The following is a 21,529-nucleotide window of genomic DNA, read 5'->3' as shown; positions in this document are numbered from 1 at the left end:
CATTGTGTAACGTTAAGTAGCTGGTAACATGCTACCTGAAGACTGTGTAGTCTTTAAGATTGTAGTGTAGTCACTACTGGATTTAGCGCTGGCGTGCTTCTTTTCCCATGTGGTTTGATCATGTTATCTGTGCTCTCTGGCAGCCTCCGGGGCAAACCCGGTCTCTAACTATGACCTCAGCATGTATTATATGACAGGAGACAAGTTTCTCTCAAGTTGAGCAGTGCCAGGGCAGTCGTCTAGGTTCAGAGAAGCCTCCGTGAATTTGGATGCCATCCAAAACTGATGTAACACATCACTTGTCCTAATGGTGTCAGAGAATTGGCAGGATGGAGCCTTTGGATGTAGAGTGACATGCTATCAAGGATGTAAAAATGGTTTCGCTTTCGCTTATTATGGGGAATACACGCTGAGTTTGCAATTTGAGGATTTCTAAATTGTCCCAATGAAATCAAGGAGTGAGCGTTTAAAGATTCCATGTACAGTACATGGAGCGCTAAAACTGAAGGCTGACCGATAAATGATCACACCCACAGCCTATTAAAAGGTGCTGAGCAGAGAAGTTCATGATGAAAGATAAATAGAGGGCCCATACTCTATGCTCCACAAACACCACAGACAATGCTTTTCTCCTTTAACACATAAACAAATTCCTACTGGTGTCATTGTCACTTGCATAACACCAATATTGTGACCTATAATCCATATCTATTTGTGATCTAGTGATCTACTTATCTAGTGTACTTTAACACAAATGCAGGCATTTCACTTATCTAAAATTGCATATGGAATATATTGTTTTTAACCTATTGGCATTTGAGATGCATTTCTACGTGCAATGAGAGAGTGGAATCACTACTTCCAGTTTCTCACTTACGAAGCACAGAACATATTTAGACGATCCACAATATTTGTACTTATCATACCCACCCAGGTAGGCTACTATACAGTAGCTACTGTAAATACTGTACTAAACTAAAGGTTGTGTTCTATACAAAACATTGCTTTAATACTACTGGCTGATTATTAAAAGATAGCTCCGGGCACTTGTTGTTGGTCATAATTATCTGCCTGTGCACTACATGGAATGCTAGCAAGTCACAGCAGTGTTTAAAATTTATGGGGTTTCTTGTAAATTCCAAGGCCTCTTTGTCCAAATGTTCTGCATAAAAGGTCCAGGTGTTATTAGGGAGTATAGCTGGCTCACTTTTGTGCCTGCTTGTTCCTTTAGCTAGCCCATATGTGTGCATGCTGCAATGGAAAACACATATGTCAAGGTTCTAAATATCCTGGGTGACTGTTATAGAGCGTTCATTGTTGGGTTGGATGCTGTCTAAATAATGAGAGATTTGGGTTTGGACTTCAACAGACCAGAACTTGGTACCAAATTGAGGTTTTGGCGGGCTAGAGTGTGTGTGTGAGACTGCAGAGCAGGCACGTGCACACATAGACATCAAAGGGGGCTTGAGCCCCTTCCGTTTTATTCATCTGTAAAGACCATGAATGCACTTTACTATGGTGAAAAAAATGCAAATGCCCTCTTTCCGTGCCATACCTGAAGGCAGAATTCAAGAGAATTGCCTTGTCCAAACTCTTCTGAACTTGAATGCAGCATCTTATGTTGAAATCAAGAAATGTGTCGAAATCAAGCATCGAAAATAGCCGACCTCCAAGCTCTGCGACACGTTGTGAGCTTGGAGGTCTGCTATTTTGGATGTTTTGACCAAAAGGTCCTTTTAGAAATGTCAGCCCCTGCCTCTCTAACATGCACGTCCCTGCTGCAGAGTTTCCATAGAGGGTTAGCGGGTTCTCTTTAAGTGCCAAGCTGGATGACTCACCGGCTCACTGATGGGGTAAATCAGTTTATATAAGACGATGCTACTCTGGAGCCACACATGCTAAAATACACTATATAAACAAATTCGCTTCTCTCTCTCTCCCTTAGTATAAACGAGGAGGAGTTTGCAATTTGGAAGCTGATGAGGTGGGCGTAAACCTAAGCGTTCTCATCTGGTCACTTATGTAACTTCCATTTGATTTCCATAGTCATGAGCGCTCATTTACTCCCAAAAAAACATTTGGGATGAATAGCATGCCGGGAACATTTCCATCTAATCCAAACAGGGCACACAGTGTGTGTATGGAAGCAGTTCAATAAATCGGAGACCTACCCAGATGTTTTGTGTTACCGATTGTTCTTATTTATTTGAGTTGGTGAGTTTAGAAGGAAAGTTCTCAAAGCAGTTACCGCCAGGAAGAAAATGAACATGTTGGTTAGCATGCATCTGTGTTCCTTCCTCTGCATTTCCATTTGGACACTGAAGAAGAATGAGTGTTTCTTTCTCACCATCTTTTCATAAGTTTGTTACTTGAGATGTCCCATTTTGTATAGTCCCGTGCACACACGTGCCTGTTGACCCTCGGGTAAAATGGTTTAGAATATCGAAATACTTCTTAAAGGAGTAGATTAGATTACTCCTGCCCTAGAGTACGATATTTTTCCACAAAGGACAATACAGAGTGTGTCACATAGACAAGTCTCAAGTATGCGGTCAGTATTGGTATATCTTCTGTATGACAATTTGACTTGACAATATGATATCTAGTTCTCCAGATTTTAAACAATTTATTAGAAATATTATATTTGCCATAGGTTTGCCCAATACGTTTTTCTTGTGTTGTTCATTCAGTGTTGTCATTCATTCATAACAACCAAATGAACCTCGGTGGTGTCGCACAGATGCCAGTCTTTCATAGCTTTGCGTGAGAGCACACCATAGCCAAAAGCAAGACATAACCGCAGCTTGGTGCTGCTTCAAGTTAACATCTAATAAATTACTATTTATATCGGTGGGCTCACGTGCTAACCCGAACGTAGCCGATCCTCATAAACTCAACATGGGGTTTGCCTAGCTTTATGCTAATGTTAGCGCCACACCCCCTCCAACGACTCACATGGGGGTTTGATTTTAAGTCAGTGCAGCTAGATGGAGCAGTGTGCCATAGGACATGAGTGGAGTTGGGACTGGAAGCTCTCTGTCACTCACTGCTCCTACCAGATCATGGTCTGCTGCATAATTATTACCATAATGAATGGCACTGGACATCCATCTCATCTATGCAGATATTGACTGACATTTTTTTCAAGCAACAGAATGTATTTTTTAATTTATTTTGCTTTTATGCCTTTATTGATAGATAGACAGTAAGGCTGACAGGAAATGGGGAGAGATAGTTGCGGAGTGACACAGCAAAGGCCGTCGGGATGGAGAGTCGAACCTGCGACACGCTGTCAGGCTAGAGCTGAGCCTGGCACAGAATGTCTTTTTAACATTGTGCAAGCAACTGTTTCGCAGCATATAATAGTAAATGTTAGTTAATGTTAGTAAATGTTACCAATTTATTTGTATCTGCATTGACCATTTTAGTCATTTAACAGACTTATCCGGAAGAGAGGTTGGGGAAAGTGCCATGGACATTTGACAAATAGGATTGATTAGTTGGACTACTAAACGTTCGTTTAGACATCATACTTCCATCTAATCTTTTCTAATCTTGATATATATACTGACTTTACATATATGTGCTAATGAGTCTTCCTGCTAAATGTGCTAATACACTACAGTGACATTGAATAGGCCATGAAGAGGTCAAACTGTCTGTGTGTCCTTCCCACTGACTGCACCTAATCACCTTTGGATAATGTAATCAAGCGCCAGGGAAAGCTATAGTCGCTATACTCGCAGATACAGTACAAATACCAGGCACCAGGCCTCTGACTCACACACTGATGAATCATCATTTAATGACTAGCAGGGGGAGAAAAGGCTAGGCCTCACAATTCTGTGCATGCACACACACACACACACACACACACACACACACACACACACACACACACACACACACACACACACACACACACACAGAGTGAGTGAGAGTACATAAGAACATAAAGCCTTATCTGTTCATTAAACGCCTTCCATGTCCATGTTGACTTAAGCTGGGTTGGGCCAGGTGTGTGAAAGAAGTATGTACCTTGCAGTGTAACATATAAAGCATAACAGTATACCTGTGTGATAATGTGGCCTGACAATAAACATGTAATATACATTTAGGAAATGTGGGTGTGACGCCTTGAGAGGAAGAACATCCAACCTGGTAAACTCACCTAAGCTCTGTATTAATAAATTCAAGGATATTACATCATCAATATACATTTTCATATTCAATTGTAGAAATGGTTCCAGAGATATAGAGCTAGTTTTGAATGTTAACATTTACAGGGCTCAGTAATAGAGTTGCCGTCTTAAACATGGAGGGTTCCCAGTTCGATCCCGGGCTCCCTTAGAGTTGGTGTTGAAGAGTCCTTGAGCAAGACTCTGAACTCCTAGTTGCTCCGGGTGAGCGTGTGTGTGTGTGTGAGTGAATGGGTGATAATTGTGCATGTAATGCACAATCTCTGTAAAGCGCCTTGGATAAAGGTGCTATAAAAATGCACCATTTACAATGTACATTTGTGGGCCAATGTTGTTCAAAGTACAGTCAATACATTATTTACAACTTGCAACTTCCTCCACTCGTGGACAAATTAGGTCTTGATGTTTGTTTAAAACAAAGACATTAACATGCCCGCATGGCATGCTTAACTGTGGGGCTTATAAGCAATCACATACATTCAAATCATTTGAGAAATCATTGCAAAACACACAGATCACAACTTCAAGGATGGTAATCTACAAGGATGGTAGTATGTCATTGTCTGAACTAAGGTACCCTTTTATCTGTTGCCCTACCTTTTAATTAAAGTAATTCACTCTTCTTTCTTATTACTTATTTATATAGTTTCATAGCTGCAGCCTGAAACAAGTTTCAAGAGATGTTGCACATCCTTTCTCCCCCTCTCTCTGTCTACTTCTCTTGTCTGTCCTTGTTCATATGAACCCAATAAGCTTTCAGTCATGATAGTCGGCATATGGTTCACATCAGAGCTAAAAGTCTATTCTGACATCCACATTATGAACGAGAATGGGTGAATGCATTGCTGTTGTTGATTACTAGTGATTCATTCCTCGCTCTTTTCTTTCCCCATTCCATTCTTGTGTGGTTGTTGACTACATGTGCGTGTTAGTGACAAAAGGACGATTAACAGCCCTAGCTATTGTCTTTTCTGTCCCAGGAGAGACATAGGAAATGAACAAGTACAAAGTACAAGTACAAAGTTTTATGCCTTTTTTTTAATACTGTATGTGTGTTGCACAACCAGCTTGGCTGGTGTCCTTAATGTTGCTTTTGCAAGTAATTCTTTATATATTTCAGCTCAAAATAACCACACCAACTTAGATTTACCGTACCATTTATTGCAATGATATAACCATACAGATTATCTTGCTCGAACATGAGACATAATCTGATATCACAAACCCCCCAGAGCAAAGCATGATATACAGATTACATGCACATAACACTGAACCTTCAGTTGCATGATGATTAAGATATCACATATCATAATCCATAGAACACAGATCAATCTGTAAACAATACATATTAACTTGAGTAACTACATTTTACAGGGAGGGGGGCGGGGAGGTGGAGGGATTTTTTTTAACCTTTATAGCTGCACAACCAGTAGTAACAGCTAAACACCTAGAATGAACATATAACTTCCGCAGGCTCAATTTATGCCGCTAAGATCCCTATTAATTTGCATGTGATTTTATAGACCAGGATCTATGTGTCTATGTGTTTGTCTAGTTGGACCTTTTGGACCTGTGTTCCAATGAAGTGGCCCACCAGCACAGTATATACACGTTTATTATATACATTACATTGTCTGTTGATGTTGGATAAAGACCCAGTTCTATTCCTGGACCACTGTGTTTAAAGGAGTAGTTCACCCATAAATTACTTTTTCTATCAATTACTCAACCCATGGCGATTGAATTCATGGATGATTTTAGTTTTTGTTGCATTCCTAAGCCAATTATTTGATTACCCCCCAGTAGTTCCGGTAAGAGACACAATTAATTTCTTCCTACCGGATGCATTAGGCTCTTTATTATTATCATTAAATGATTGGCTTAGGAAAAACAGGTCTCCGTGGGGTGAGTATTCAATAGAAAAAAAGTCATTTTGGGGCTGAACTGCTCCTTTAAGGAGCCCCAACAGCTTTCACCATATAGTCACTTTTTCCCCTCTGTGTTCAGTTGGAACATGGAAGGCTGGCCTTGATGGGCTATAATTAGTAATGGAACCTTAAGGCAATCCATAAGGAACCAGGGGATCCCCTGTTCCCTCTGTGGAGTCTGAAGAGTGAGTCATCATGGAATTCCACCCACACACGTCTGCCAGATACACAGCATGTACCTGAATGTGCACTATAGTTTACACAGTAAACTCCTCAGATTTACAGCTATATTTGGTTGTACAGTATATGTACATTGTATGTACACTCTGAGTTATAAATGGATAGATTCACTAATGTTGTTTAATCGTATACCGGTATGTTAAAACTGTCACAGGTGTCTTTATGCATCGGTTTCTAACTCTGCTTAACAAGAAACATTGGTTTCAATTTCGGATTTTGGTGTCTGTCCCAGTCTTGCATAATTGCCAGATATTGGGGCCTTTGTATTGCCAAAGACTTGATACAGTATACCCCTTTTAGACTGTGGAGCCTCCAGAGTAATCTATCTGCCATATTGTAGAAATTATAGGCTAGATTTTCCATCAGGAGTTTGTGAAAGGGGAAGCTTTTCCACATGCTCTGACTCTGAAATACGTTGGTGGGGTGGGGTGAAGGGGGGCACAAAATCTTCCACAGAGGAAAGTCTACTTTTTCAATCGCGTGCACAATGTGGTAAAAATGCTATACGGCAGGGCCGGCTTGAAGGCCTTGGTTGTCATGGCAATGGTAAAGCAAAACGTGGATGTTTGTGGGATTCTCTTCTGTTCTCTGCGAGTCAGCCTTCACTTCTCTTCACCAGGACGGACAAAGATAGCCATGTGACTCATCCTCCAGACTTGGAGCTGAGCTGACACATTCCCCCTCTCTATTCATCATTCTTTCTTTCTTTTTCTTTCTTAGTTTCTTTCTTTTGTCATTTTTCCATCTGTGCTATGCCTTTCTAATCTATTAGTTCTGTAAAAGCTTTTGATAGTACAGCCAAGAGCCCAAGACAGAAATCTATATTATTAACATATTAACTTGCTGGTTGACACTTTTATCCAAGATACCTCAATCATAGTGTAGAGTGCTTTCCTTTTTTAGCATTAGTGACACAGGTGGGAAGGAATTTAAGCCCCTAAACCAGGTGGTGCTAGCCATAGTGCCATAGCAAAAAAACAACAACAATGTGAATCAATTGGATTTTCATTTTGTCACTGCAGAGAAAATAAAGTTTGCACATTACAAACCTTATTGTGTAGGCTCCACTGTGAAATCATCTCAGCCTTGTATTTATATTCAATCAATTTCCCTCATTTCGGTGAGCACAAAATAGATGTAGGTGGAAAACCATGTAATGAATTGATTTGTTACATTTGTGCTAACAAGAAGACAAGCAGCTGTCTGAAACACAACAATAGGTTTGGTGAAGCAGCAGCTCCTCAGTCGCAACACGATTCAAGCTTGGCGCTGTTCCTCAGACAGCAGATGTTGCTGTGTTTGTCTTGTGTGACTTGTTAGCACGATTGTAGTCCTTGTCTAGCGCATTACATGGTTTCCCGCCGTCTGCTTTTTTGCTGTGCTTTTCTTTTTTTTCTTTTTAAGTTTTTGGGCTTTTATGCCTTCATTGATAGGAAAGTAGACTGACAGGAAATGAGGAGAGAGATGGAGAGATACACAAAGGTTGTCGGGAATGTGACTCGAACCCACAACACGCGTTCAGGCATCAGAGCCTATGTGGTATGCGCCTGGACCGCTTTGTTGCATCGGTGGACCCCCAGGGGTCCTTGAGGGGGTTCAAGGGAGTCCCCTGTTAAATTGATAATAATAATATTTAACAACACAAAGCTTCCTTCATGGGGGTCCCTGGCACACAGCCTTTGCAGATGGTGGTCCAAAATACATACAGTACATATCAATGTGGGGTTCCTTGACATGAAAATGTTTGAGAACCACTGCTAACCTAAACCAGTGTTTGCTACTCGGCTTTCAACGCCATGTTGGCGACTATCCGCCGCTCATTGCATAATATCCTTAAATATTGATGGCGTGATGTGTTTAAGTAATTCTAATGTGTACGTTAGAGACATTCCATGCACATCTGTTGACATGTGGTTTGGTGAGTTACAAGCTTTGATGGGAGTGTAAACATGAACTGAAGGGGTATTTATGTCAAAACTCTGTGATGTAATTGCACAGTTCCTATTGAATTATGTAAAAGGGCAGTGTAGTGCGCCGAACAAATGCACACACTTAACACTTGCACACGCTCAAGGTAGACACACACAGAGACACACTTAAACATACAGTGCTGTAGCTGTATGCAAAATGCTGCACACCAGTTTAACTGCCAACACTGTAAGCCCCCTGAGCGAGCATACACAAGCACACATGCACTCACATACAAGTTTCCCCATGGCCTCCCATTGTGTATGTCAGTGTTTTTAAGCAACATCCTGGAGCAGGATCCTGGACATGCCTGAAGCAAACAATCATGAAAGCACAGTTAGGTCAACACATTCCAAACGTATCCATCGTATGACCATGTGTGGTTTAAATCAGAGCAGTATAACTAGAAGTACAAAAGTTAATCGAAACTAATTGAATCTATTATGAACAATTACATATTAGCAAAAAAGTATTTTGAATTAGAATTTTTCCCATTCAAGTCAATGGGGGAAAAATCAATTCACTAATACATGAATGGTCATATATGGAGATCTCTGTGTCATCAATATTAAGCCCATATATTGGAATGCCCATATATGGACATAATGTAATGTGTCAGTCTCATGTGGTCTATGATGTCAGACATCTATGATGTCAGTTTTTTTATTTTGATTAAAGTCAATGGAGAAAACTAATTCACTAATAAATGTATATATAAACCATTAAGACTCCCTAATTGGGAGATAAGCGACCATCACGTCGCATACACAAACTTTAGAAGGCAGTCTCTACTCTTGACATAATGTGTACCGCTTTGCGTGATTTTAGGGCTAAATTTGTAGGAGCAGTGTCCAAAAATGTGTTTTGCAAAATCGACCTGATGGTGACGCTAAATGGGACAGATCCATGTTGATGACATGACTCTAGACATACTGTGTACCACTTTGCGTGATTTTAGGGCAAAATCTGTAGGAGCAGTGTCCAAAAATGTGTTTTGCAAGAAACAGCCTCATGGTGGCGCTATATAACATATCTCTTAGCAAAATGCACCCCTACGTGTCACGATGAAGCCAGTCGTAAATGAATGCACATAGAACGAGCAATGCCACAGGGTTGCAGATTCCCTGACTGTGTGGCCATCCATGCTCATTGCTCTAACAGTATGCTTTAAGTACAGTATGTACTAAGTCAAATTCAATAAAGGCACAAACTTATTGCTGAGCCATTGCCACTTGCCAGCATATTATCATATTATTTATTGCACATACCCAGGCTGTTACTGTACATTTATTCACTTATGGAGATGAGCCACTCGGATGCATTAGCCCCGGTATGTTTCACATCAGCCACCTACTGTACACACATTCTGACAAGCATTAATCTCAGCACATAATAGAGCTGTTAAATGTCTCACGGAAACAATAGAATTGTCTAGACAAAGTCCATGTGTAATTGTATAAATGTGTTATATTGGGTCATAAACAAATAAATGGGTGCATTTATTCATACTCTACAAAGCCTAATTCAGTCACACCTTGCAATGGGTCAAATAAAATAAAAAATAACTGGCATGTGTATAGGCAAACGTGCGCGCAGTCTCACACACACACACACACACACACACACACACACACACACACACACACACACACACACACACACACACACACACACACACACACACACAGGACTCATAATATTATTTTCCCCCCTTAGTCCATAATAAGTTAATGACCAGTATTACAGAGACTATAAAATGTTCCAAAATAACTGCAGGCTCCCAACCTCTGGAAAAGTTACTTTTCATTAAAGCCTGAAAATGTTATTGTATCCCGAGGGGGAGAATACTTTTCTGCATTCACCTTGCAGATTGCTTGATCCCTAATGATGGCTCTGTGGGGAGCTGCTAGGGGTTAAGTGTGTCTTGCTCAGGGACACAGACTGGCCGGGGTGTCGAAACAGGGACCTTCTGATTCTCAGAACGTGCCATTAAAATGGCGTCCCCGCCAAGTTAAATCACCAAACACTGCCGCCCACCTAGCCTATATTAGCCCAAAAGAACCTGGTCCAGCTTGTGGTCGTTAAACACGTTATGTTGTTGAACTGGTTGTTAAAACTTCCCTTATTGTAACTGTCATCTTTTTTACCCTGGTCACTAATCAGCCTGTCTCATGTAGGCATGTTTACTATCGATTGATGGCAAAAAATGTACTGTATGTCTGCTTTGCTGTGGCTTGCAAACCCATCATGTTCAAGTAGTCATGGAATTCACGGAATCTTTCCAGATGGCCATTTCTGTGTGTGTGCGACTGTGGCTGTGTTCGTGTATACATGCAGTATATAATATGTCTGTGTTAAGTTGCTATAAGTGGGTGTGTCAAACCTGGTCTTTGAAACGGCGACTCTGTTGTTGTCCCAAAGTATTACAGCAGAAAAGCACACTCTCCCTGTGTCCCCACTGTGTACCAGTGACACTATGAGTGGACAGTCTGGACATTGTTACTTGTCAGTCCCAGATAGAGACCTTTTGTGAGTCAATGTCACACAAATGCTGTTTTCAACACTATGCGCGTCGCACCTTTGCATTGACTGTATGTCATTGTGCCATGCAGCAGGCATGCATACAGTACGTGCAGCCAATTCACTTGATTTAGAGGAGTATTTTGCTTCTGAGGGCTACAGTATGAGTACATACTGTACATGTGTATGCATGCATGTGCGGTTGATGTTGCATGTCTGTGCTGTGTGTGGGTGGGTGGTCAGGATTACATGGGTTGATGGGGTTGGATGTCACCTCTAGCTTCATAAATCACTCAGCCCAGTTAAACACTGCTGGGTCCGCCTTTGTAATCGGAGAAACAAATGGGTCCATACACAGATGGCTCTGTGATGGTGCAACAGACATGAGACATCTGATGTTGAAGTAAAATGACAGTATCGTGTACAAGAAGTGTGCAATGTACTGTACTATACTTTTGTATTAGACAGCTTGTAGATCTGCTATCTTTTCATTGTTTTGAACATTTTAGAAAGGATTTAGAAAATTTGCCATAACGTGCCCAAAATAGGGATGCTAGATTGAAAGTGTTTTGTACAAAACATCAGGGCTAGGTCTCTCCAAAATTGGGATTGGCATCGGTTGGTGTGTGTGTGTGTGTGTGTGTGTGTGTGTCTGTCAGTGGTTGGCATGTGTGGAAGCAGTCTCTCTCTCCTACCAGATGGCTATCATTAGACACAATGAAGACCGGACCACAGGGGCCAAATGGAATAACGGGAGCCCATTTCCTGGTTGGCTCTTGTGTGAATCGCCTATACTGCCACCACACTCACTCTCTCTCCCTCTCTCTCTCACCTCATTTTCCCTCTCTTTCTCATTTCTCTGGGCTCTGGTGGTATTGTTTTTCCATAGCCAGATCCAAGTATTTGTTTTGTGCTTCAATTACCTCCTGTGGAGAGATTGTGTTAGAGAGGAGGCTGAACGCACAAGTTCAAGCACGTGCATGCACCACACACGAATGTGCTTAATTCAACACAAATTCCCAGGAGAGGAACAGAAAGAGATAGAGCTTTTTGTGGGCACGGAGTCTGTATTGTGGCCAGAAACAGTTGGTTCAGCAGCTGACTTGACAACAACTGCACTGCACAGTTGTTGGTCTGTACAATGGTTGTTTTTGTGTGCTGTTACATTTTATGAATGAGTATAATATAAAGACAAAGACTGCAACAGAACATTATCAAGAGCAAAGTGTACGAAATTAACAAATTGACCAAACTTAGGCATTAGGTATTGTAGAAATATAAAAAGAAAATCCTCAAAAACAAACAAGACTACAAATATAAAGCCTTGCTAGCAGCCCTAGGGTCCATGCTGGCCAAGGGTGAGAAAATGACTTGTGGACACCAGAATCAAATTATGATTCATTCTGGAATTTGTCTTAATAGATTGAGATATCTGTGTACAAAGGTCACATCTGAGCCTGAGGTTACAGGAGTCAGGACAGGACTTTGGGTCACCGACACGCACACCGAGTTTGATGTCAGTTGGTTGGACAGTTCATCCGTCATCAGTATATGCCCATGTATGTGCATGCTCATATATGGACATACAAGTCGAATATGCAGCTCTGGATCTCTATGCAAGTCAACGGGCATATCGATCTCATCAGTGGTTCTGGACAGACACGGCGGTTCTCAAGATATGACCTACAGACAGACACGCAAGCAGAGATTCGATTTTTAGATTTCTTTTCATCTCCTTTACAATTGCCCACCTGGCGGCCCACACTTTGAAAACCATTTGTTTAGAAAGGAGAATATTTCTTCCAACAATGACAAACTTACTGAAGCCCAGATTTGAAATGAAAGAAAATATAGCTTAGCTACAGTAAGTTGACTACACTCTGATGGACATTATTTGGCAGTGGCTCATATTGTAGGAGCAGCACATAGTAATTAATGGTTTCTAACAGTTTGTAGATTGGTCTGCTGGTGATGATCAGAGACTCTGGCTGTTGTGGGGATTATACCCTGGCTGGGCCATCGTAAGTGACAGGACAGCAAACGTAGGTTTCCTGTCTTATGAGAGCAAACTGTCCGAAGCCCTGTATTTAGGCCAGACCTGGTCATTCATATGAAGTTGCCCTGGGTAAAGATAATCACCTGCCCTACCTTTTTATGTCTTCAGGAACACCAAGAAGGAGTCTGACTTGGACGCAGCTCTGGCCAGGCTGAGGGACCTGGAGGCACTGCTCAATTCCAAAGATGCTTCTCTAAGCACTGCCCTGTCGGAGAAACGCCAGCTGGAGGCTGAGCTCAAGGAACTCAAGGCTCAGCTGGCTAAGGTACGACTCCTGTATTTACATTAATTACAGTGTTGCAGTACACGAAACACTGTTCATTGTCACAGAAAGGATTACATATTTTCATTGACAATAGGTGTGATGGAGGTGAGATGTCACCTTCCCAGTTGAAAATAATCATACTATTTGCTGTGCTTTGTTAGTGCTGAAGTGCTTAAGCAGCTCATTAATAGTCCAATTAATTAGGCCTTATTGTGATGAGAGTAAGTGTTGCAGCCTCTGCCGTTTTTCTCAATGAATCCTGCCATGTGACTGCGATGGTTAGGATTGTAGCCTTGCCCCACCTACTGCTCAAAGTGTGGAACTACACCTTTTCTCCCCTTTTCCAATGAATGGCAATGATATGTTTTCCTCTGAATTTAATTATTATAAATACTGCAGTCAGAGCAAACAAGACCCAGAGGCGTTGTTAATTTAGTGCGTCATGGGTGTTAAATATTTGTTTGGGTGCTTTAAATGAACTCCCCCCTCTCTCTCTCTCGTTCATATCTCTTCTTTCTCTCTCCCATCTCCTCTCCCCAGTTGGAAGGCAGCCATGGTGATGTGAAGAAGCAGCTCCAGGATGAGATGTTGAGGAGGGTGGATGCTGAGAACCGCCTGCAGACCATGAAGGAGGAACTGGAGTTCCAGAAGAACATCTACAATGAGGTCCCACTCTTCAAATATCTCCTCTGTTTATTGAGCTTTCTTAGTCACCCATCTCTCTTTGCATCCTGTTCCACCACATATTGATCTGTTTCCAGGCAGACACCTTATTTTCCATTTCTCCTGTATGGAAAGTCTTCTTCACAAATGCATTTTTAATTTCAAGAGAGCATTTTTCAGTTAAAAAAAAATAAAAAAAATAAAATAAACAGGGCTTTATAAAAGTATTGTATATAAAATAATAATAAAGATTAAGATAAATTATTTCCTGCTATTATCTTTACTTCTGTTCATAATCAACCATTTGTTCCTGTGCATGAACGTACTGCACTGTGTGACCATTATCTAATGCTTCTGTCCCCCTGTGTCTGCAGGAGCTGCGTGAATCCAAGCGCATGCACCAGTCTCGCATCGTGGAGATCGACAGCGGGCGACAGATGGACTATGAGAGCAAGCTGTCCGAGGCCCTGACTGACCTGAGAGCCCAGCATGAGGAGCAAGTTCGCATCTACAAGGAAGAGGTCGAGAAGACGTTCAACTCCAAGGTAAACACTGTGACTGCACCACAGATCACACACTAAAGTGGTGCCACCTAGAGTCCACATTGAAACATGCAAGGTTGTCTAAAACACTGGGTCGTTAGTTGGAAAAAAGCAAAACTCTTCATCAATTAAAGACAAAAACTTGATGGCTTCCCAAATAATTAGTGTGGTTGCTATAGGCAACACACTATTGTTCTCGGTCCGAGAATTTTATGCCAGCAAAGTGAACCTACCTTTTGTTAACCTTTGCACAACAGAAAAGTTAAGCTTTTCGTCATGTTTCAGACACTGTTGTCACTGTTGTCATGCTTCACATGACATCACAATATATCATATAAATGGTAAGAGAGAATTCAGTTCCCAGTGGATTCCTCGCGACTTGCGTCAGTGCAACCACACTTGCAATTTCTCAGAATTGCACCTTTCTAGTATGATAAATACATCTGAAGAAATCTAAGAAATTCCATTAATTGGAAAACAAATGTTTAAGAAGTTGTGAAAATAGCTAATCTACAAGCTCACAGCGTGGCGCGAAGCGACACATTGTGTGCTTGTAGATCTGCTATTTTCTCTAGTTTGGGTCCAGGGCAAACATCTAATTTCTCTTTTGGGTCTCGACCTGAACAGTTTGGGAACCACTGGTCTAACCTACCATACAGTATATTAAAATGAAGAAAACGTTAAAAACTAAATGGAAACATCAATGATCCTGTATCCTAATAAGACATCTCCTCAGTCATGATGAACAGAAGGGCTTCTCCAACTAAAGTTCTCACATCAAGGACCATATAGATAGAAGATAGATGGACAGATAGAGGGAGTGGAATTACAGTATCTTTAGGGGTTGCACCCTTGGGTCTCCAATAGTAAAGTGCTGTCCTTCTGTGTGTGTCAGCTGGAGAATGCCCGTCACTCTGCAGACAGGAACAGCACCCTGGTGGGCGCTGCCCACGAAGAGCTGCAGCAGACCCGCATCCGCCTGGAGGGCATGTCCTCACAGCTCACCATGCTCCAGAAAGAGGTATACACACACACACACACACACACACACACACACACACACACACACACACACACACACACACACACACACACACACACACACACACACATTAAAGGATTAGTTCACCCCCAAAATGACTTTTTTTTCTATCGATTACTCACCCCATGGAGACTTGAGTTCAATAATATATATGTAACGGAGGTGATCCGAACCTCCCCACCCGGCTTCGAACCCGGGTCTCCCGCGTGAAAGTCCAATATCTTAACCATCACTCCAAAGGGATATCCCTATGGAATGAGAGCAGATACTAGACTTTTGAGGCTTTGGGCTGGGGCTGCGACTCTCTCCGCCATACTCACCCCCCTTTGACCTCCTCCTACGGGGAAGCCCGGATCCGTGTCACGGCACCAATGTAACGGAGGTGATCCGAACCGCCCCACCCGGCTTCGAACCCGGGTCTCCCGGGTGAAAGTCCAATATCTTAACCATCACTCCAAAGGGATATCCCTATGGAATGAGAGCAGATACTAGACTTTTGAGGCTTCGGGGTGGGGCTGCGACTCTCTCCACCACATATATATTTTTTCTTTTTGTCCCATTCCTAAGCTAATAATCTGAGGAGACTCTTTGTAGGCCCATTGATTCCAGATGGAGACCCAAATGCATTTTAGTCTCCATCCAGAATCAACGGGGGTCCAGTTATTATAATCAAATTATTGGCCTAGGAATGCGACAAAAACAAAAAAAAAGTCTCCATGTGGTGAGTAATCAATAGAAAAAGTCATTTTGGGGGTGAACTAATCCTTTAAGACATGCATGAAACCCCTCATCAGACCGCCTTCCTTTTCCTTTTTGAGTGGCCCCCGTGCACGCATGCAAACGTGTGTGTGTGTGTGTGTGTGTGTGTGTGTGTGTGTTTTCTGTTCTCTCCTGTCAGCTGTCGGCGCGGGAGGCCAAGGTGCGGGAACTGGAGGAGGCCATGGCGAGGGAGCGCGACAACTCACGCCGTCGGCTGGAGGAGAAGGAGAGGATGATGGCCAAGATGGCCGCCGAGATGCAGCAGCGGCTGGATGACTACCAGGAGCTGCTGGACATCAAGCTGGCCCTGGACATGGAGATCAGTGCCTACAGGAAACTCCTGGAGGGGGAGGAGGAGAGGTGTGTGTGAAACAGTACACACAACTTGCATTTCCCAAACACTGGGTCGCAGTCGCGGACACATTTTTATCTGTCCCTTTATCCCAACATTTAGTTTATTATTATTTCAAAACATAAAAAAAAAAAGTAATTTCAAGAATAAAAAAAAAAGAAAAAGAAAAGAAAAATCCAAGAAATTCCAAAACAAATGTTTAATCCTTTCGGGTCTCGACCTGAAAAGTTTGGGAGCCACCGTTCTAGAGAGACAGAAGTGTAGGTGAGATCCTGTGTCAATCTGTACCTGTGATGGCAGTGTCTCGGTAAGCAACCACATGAAAACAAGGTTCACTGTGATGTATTGGCATATGCACAACAGCAACTGCAGAAGCGCCATTGCCGGTAGTGAAATTTATAGTCTGAGCTTTCCTCAACAGTGTGGAAAAGACACAGATGGAAAAATCTAATCAAATCACATAGAAAAACAAGCAGGATCTAATACCGGCATGGCCTCCCTGTCCAATCTTTAGCTGTAAATAGTAAGTTACTATGTGTGCAGTTTGTGAATGAAGCCACACAAATCACAATGCAGTGTTCTAAATCTGAGGTGAAGTCGCACTATATAGGCTGGCTGCTTGTATGCATGTTTAAGTGTGGAGACTGTCTATGCCTCATTTAGAGTGGCAGAATAGTTTTTCTGGGTTTTCTGGAACGTATTTAGCTCCTGTTATTCAGGTGCACTGCTACTGTTTTCATTTGTATCTGTATGTAATTTCATGTATTATTAGTTTATTTGCATCAGGGACCATGTACAAAATACATGAATCTCAAGCAAAGAGAAAAGATGCTTTGTACCCGATTTAGCTACTACAGTAGGTGAACCTATCATCCTCCACTATAAATGGACACACATACACAAACAATAAAAACGCCACCTAAGCTATGTGATGTCACGTTGACGGACTCGGCAAAGGCTGCACCTGCAGTCAAGTGCGAACCACGTACAAAACCTTTCCTCAAACCTTTCCACGATGTGCCCCTGCAGACTGCGTCTGTCCCCCAGCCCTCCCGCCACCACTAGGGTCACCGTCAACCGCACCTCGACCTCAGGCCGCAGCCTCACCAGCCGCCTCCTCACCAGCGCCACCTCCAGCAGCCGCAACTCCTCTGGCACCGCCAGCGCCAAGAAGCGCCGCCTCAACGACAACGACAGCGAGACCTCCAGCCAGGTGGGCGGCACCGTGACCACCAGGGCCCGCATCGCACAGTCGGCCTCGGCCAGCGGTCGTGTCACCGTGGACGAAGTGGATTTGGAGGGAAAGTATGTCCGACTCAGCAACAAAGCTGACGAGGTAAGAGTTGTTAATGTGATGGCGTGTATTGCAGTGTTTATTTGCTGAGCAGGTTTTTCTTTTCTTCTTAGCAGTATTTGTGTTTCCATTCAGTTTGTCCCGTTCTCTGTGTTCCATTTACCTGATACAGGACCAAGTGCTGGGTCACTGGCAGGTGAAGAGACAGGTCGGTACCGACAGTCCCATCATCTACAAGTTTCCTCCCAAATTCACCCTGAAGGCTGGAGAGGCTGTGACCGTGAGTCTTTCATTTGTTCAACTTTGCATTTAAATCTTTCATTCATGATCTCCTTCTTTGTGTTTACTCTTTCTTTTAATTCATTAATTCAGTCATTATCGTGCATTGTTTAGGTTTGGTTTATTTGAGATCCTCATCAGCTTTTACAAAATGCTAACGGTTACTTTCCCTGGGGTCTCTTACTAATTATGAAGCGGTATATTGTGGAAGCATTCCTAGCAGAGGGTGATGTATCTCTAACCTGGTCACCACTGTCTCTTCATAGATCTGGGCCTCAGCAGGCGGTGGAACCCACAACCCCCCCACCGACCTGGTGTGGAAGACCCAGAGCTCCTGGGGAACCGGGGACCTCCTGCAGACCATCCTCATCAATGCCAATGGAGAGGTCTGACGTCCATGCATAATATACAGCCATGGCATATTATGTAATGCGCACATTTTATGCAGCCTTTTTGGAGCTGCTCTTGCGGTTTTATCAGAGGACCTTTACGATTTTGCTACTTTTCTTGTGTTTGCTAACTAGGAGCTGGCCATGAGGAAGGTCACACGCACCCTGTTAAACGAGGAAGATGACGACGATGACGATATGGTAAGTCACTGTTTTGTTTTTTAAACTCTGGTGATGAAATGACACCATAGTATTGCACACAATACATCAGAACAGTGTTTCAAAGTTTTTTTCATTTGAAGGACCCGAACTCTGAGGACGTACAAATATAACCAAATAGACCCATTATAGCCAAATGAAAAGGTTCCATTTGTACGCTCTCTGAGTTACATATTTGTTAAGGCAGTGGTTCTCAATCTTTGGGTCAGGACCCCCAGGGGGGTCCCCACATTATTTAGGGGGGTCCCCAGATGATTAACTTAATGTTCAACATTGTTTTCTCTCAACAGTAAACAAACCAACATAAAGTTTAAATGTATAAAGGGTATCTGCACATTTCTAAAGTGACAATTTAAAGACTTTTTAAGTAAGAGTAAGTAAGAGGCAGAAATTGTGAAAATAGCCGATCTACACAACGCGAGGTGTTGTGAGCATGTATATCTGCTATTTTCACAATAGAACCGTGTTATACAAAATGTAATGCCTCAACTCTTAGTGCTCGTAGGGTGGGGGTGGGGGGGGGGGGTCCCCAGTTAAAATATGATTAGGGGGTCCCCAGTTAAAATATGATTATTTTGGGGGTCCCGGCTTGTGTTAAGGGACCATTTGGAGCCCCTTCAAGGAACCCTTAGGGTCCCTGGACTACACTTTTGAGAACCACTGCATCAGAAAATAACACAGCCATCTGCCTGTTAATTGAATGATATCATGTGTTTTCCTCTGGCACCACCTACAGGGAGCTCACAGCACAAGCGGGGCGGAATGCGAGTACAACTTGCGGAGCCGCACAGTGATCTGTGACTCCTGTGGCCAGACGTCGGATCGCTCCTCTACAGCATCCCCTGCTGTGTCCAGCGGGTACTGCAGCAGCGGAGGAGGAGGCGTGTCTGAGGGACTCCTGGGACAGTCCTTCATCATGGGAACCAATCAACCTAGAAAGGTATGTTACTGAAGGGAAACATATCGTCATTGTCGGGTGAAAACCTTGTATGTCCAAAACCATTCGTTTTGTATTTATCATTTTAAAAATGATTTAAACTAGTGAAAACAGCCGATCTACAAGCACGGTGAGGCGTTGTGTGCTTGTATATCTGCTGTTTTCACTACTTTTGTGCGACGGCCTTGTATGATGAAGCAGGACTTCACTTTGCTAAAAAACGTACACATTTGAAACCTGGAGATACAAGGTTTCCGCCCGACAACGACGATATATATTATGATAAATAGTCTTATGAGTTTAGCAAAATGTTAGCAAAATGTTTATGCACAAGCGCAAGTTTGAAGGCTCCTCTTACATTAGATCATTAAAAAGAAAATGTTACTGTATTTTCCTTTTGTCTTTAAAATGGGTAAAAAAGTAAACAAGCACATTATTATCTTCTCTTCCACAAGCTTATTGTTCCCAGTATTTGCGACCTTAGGGTTGCATTTAATATAAAAACCTCCAGATCCTGTGTGTGCGTCACAGTGTGACGCCTTATTCCAGCTCAGCAGAATGATATTGCTGACCTGTCATCCTTCTGCTGAGCTGGGATTTTTGGAGAAATCTGCAAATGGCAGATTTTTCAAAAGATCCGCTCCATTCCCATTGAAATGCAGTGTATCAGCTGGCAACCATACTTTGGTGTGACCGTGCCCTAAGGGTGCCCTCACACCAAAATACCTAGAGTGGAATCCGCCAATGCATTTCAATGAGAATGGAGCGTTTTTTGCAGAAATCCTCTACTGGCAAAAAATGCTCCATTCTCATTGAAATGCATTGGCGGATTCCACTCTAGGTATTTTGGTGTGAGGGCACCCTAACAGAGTATTTCTACATTGCAGTATTGATACTTTTACTTAAGTAAAATATCTGAATACTTTTTCCACCACTGTCAGGTCTTAATGGTTTACCTTTACCTCCTCCAGGGTGGTCCCAAACCAGAGAACTGTTCCATCATGTAAAACCAGAAAACACCTCAATGACCCAACAACCTCCTACACCACTCCAAGGAGACTCAGGCCCCGGCTACACGGAGCTGGATTGTTGATATCCAGATAGATTGTTGATATCCAGATAGAAAACTATCTAGGTCCACACGGAGCTGGATATCTAGGTCTAAAATATGAGTCCCCAGACCTCCACTAGAGGGAGGCATGGAGGGAGGTCTATAATTATAGGCTCCAACACTGAAAACTATCCGCCTATCTTGACTACACGGATCCAGTGAAGCGGATAGTTTTCAGTGTCTCCACTTATTTATCCGGATTGAAAACTATCCAGATTCACTGCCAAACTATCCAGCTTCGTGTGGCTACATGCCCCAACAGCACAAAAAAGTGTCTAGATATCAACAATCCAGCAACAATCCAGCTCCGTGTAGCCGGGGCCTAGGCCCCGGCTACACGGAGCTGGATTGTTGCTGGATTGTTGATATCTAGACACTTTTTTGTGCTGTTGGGGCATGTAGCCACACGAAGCTGGATAGTTTGGCAGTGAATCTGGATAGTTTTCAATCCGGATAAATAAGTGGAGACACTGAAAACTATCCGCTTCACTGGATCCGTGTAGTCAAGATAGGCGGATATTTCTGAAGACAATGACATCACCGTAATCTTCGCGCATGCCCATTGATTCTTTTGGCATGTAACACGAATCCCAGTCAACACTCTCTTGTGCTCTCATGGCCTTGTATTGTACGGCGATATTAAGCAGCAACTCAACCTCATCGTCGGTCCATATAAAAATTTTATCACTTTTTTCACTTTTATCTTTTTTCTTCTTGCTCTCCATGACTTCACTCACGTGTTTTCAGTAGCTGTTTGTTTTTGTTT

The 21,529-nt window shown here is 42.6% G+C and overlaps 1 protein-coding gene across 2 annotated transcripts in view; it reads left to right on the top strand.

Annotated features, from left to right (window-relative positions):
* Window positions 1–20,751, top strand: part of lmna (lamin A) — a 29,801-nt gene extending 9,050 nt beyond the window's left edge. For both annotated transcript variants that reach the window (XM_080746016.1, XM_080746017.1), the window contains exons 3-13: window positions 13,020–13,176; window positions 13,717–13,842; window positions 14,214–14,384; window positions 15,277–15,402; window positions 16,322–16,542; window positions 17,564–17,870; window positions 18,001–18,108; window positions 18,374–18,493; window positions 18,632–18,697; window positions 19,452–19,655; window positions 20,624–20,751. In XM_080746016.1, coding sequence (XP_080602142.1) covers window positions 13,020–13,176; window positions 13,717–13,842; window positions 14,214–14,384; window positions 15,277–15,402; window positions 16,322–16,542; window positions 17,564–17,870; window positions 18,001–18,108; window positions 18,374–18,493; window positions 18,632–18,697; window positions 19,452–19,655; window positions 20,624–20,659 — 1,642 coding nt within the window. In that variant the 3' untranslated portion in view covers window positions 20,660–20,751. The remainder of the gene's footprint in view (window positions 1–13,019; window positions 13,177–13,716; window positions 13,843–14,213; window positions 14,385–15,276; window positions 15,403–16,321; window positions 16,543–17,563; window positions 17,871–18,000; window positions 18,109–18,373; window positions 18,494–18,631; window positions 18,698–19,451; window positions 19,656–20,623) is intronic.
* Window positions 20,752–21,529: the final 778 nt, after the last annotated feature.

The sequence above is a fragment of the Nannobrachium achirus genome (genome assembly GCF_963921795.1).
Source record: "Nannobrachium achirus genome assembly, chromosome: 2".
Lineage (NCBI taxonomy): Eukaryota > Metazoa > Chordata > Actinopteri > Myctophiformes > Myctophidae > Nannobrachium > Nannobrachium achirus.
The sequence above is the reverse complement of the archived record's forward strand: the minus strand, read 5'-3'. Positions and strand labels throughout refer to the sequence as shown.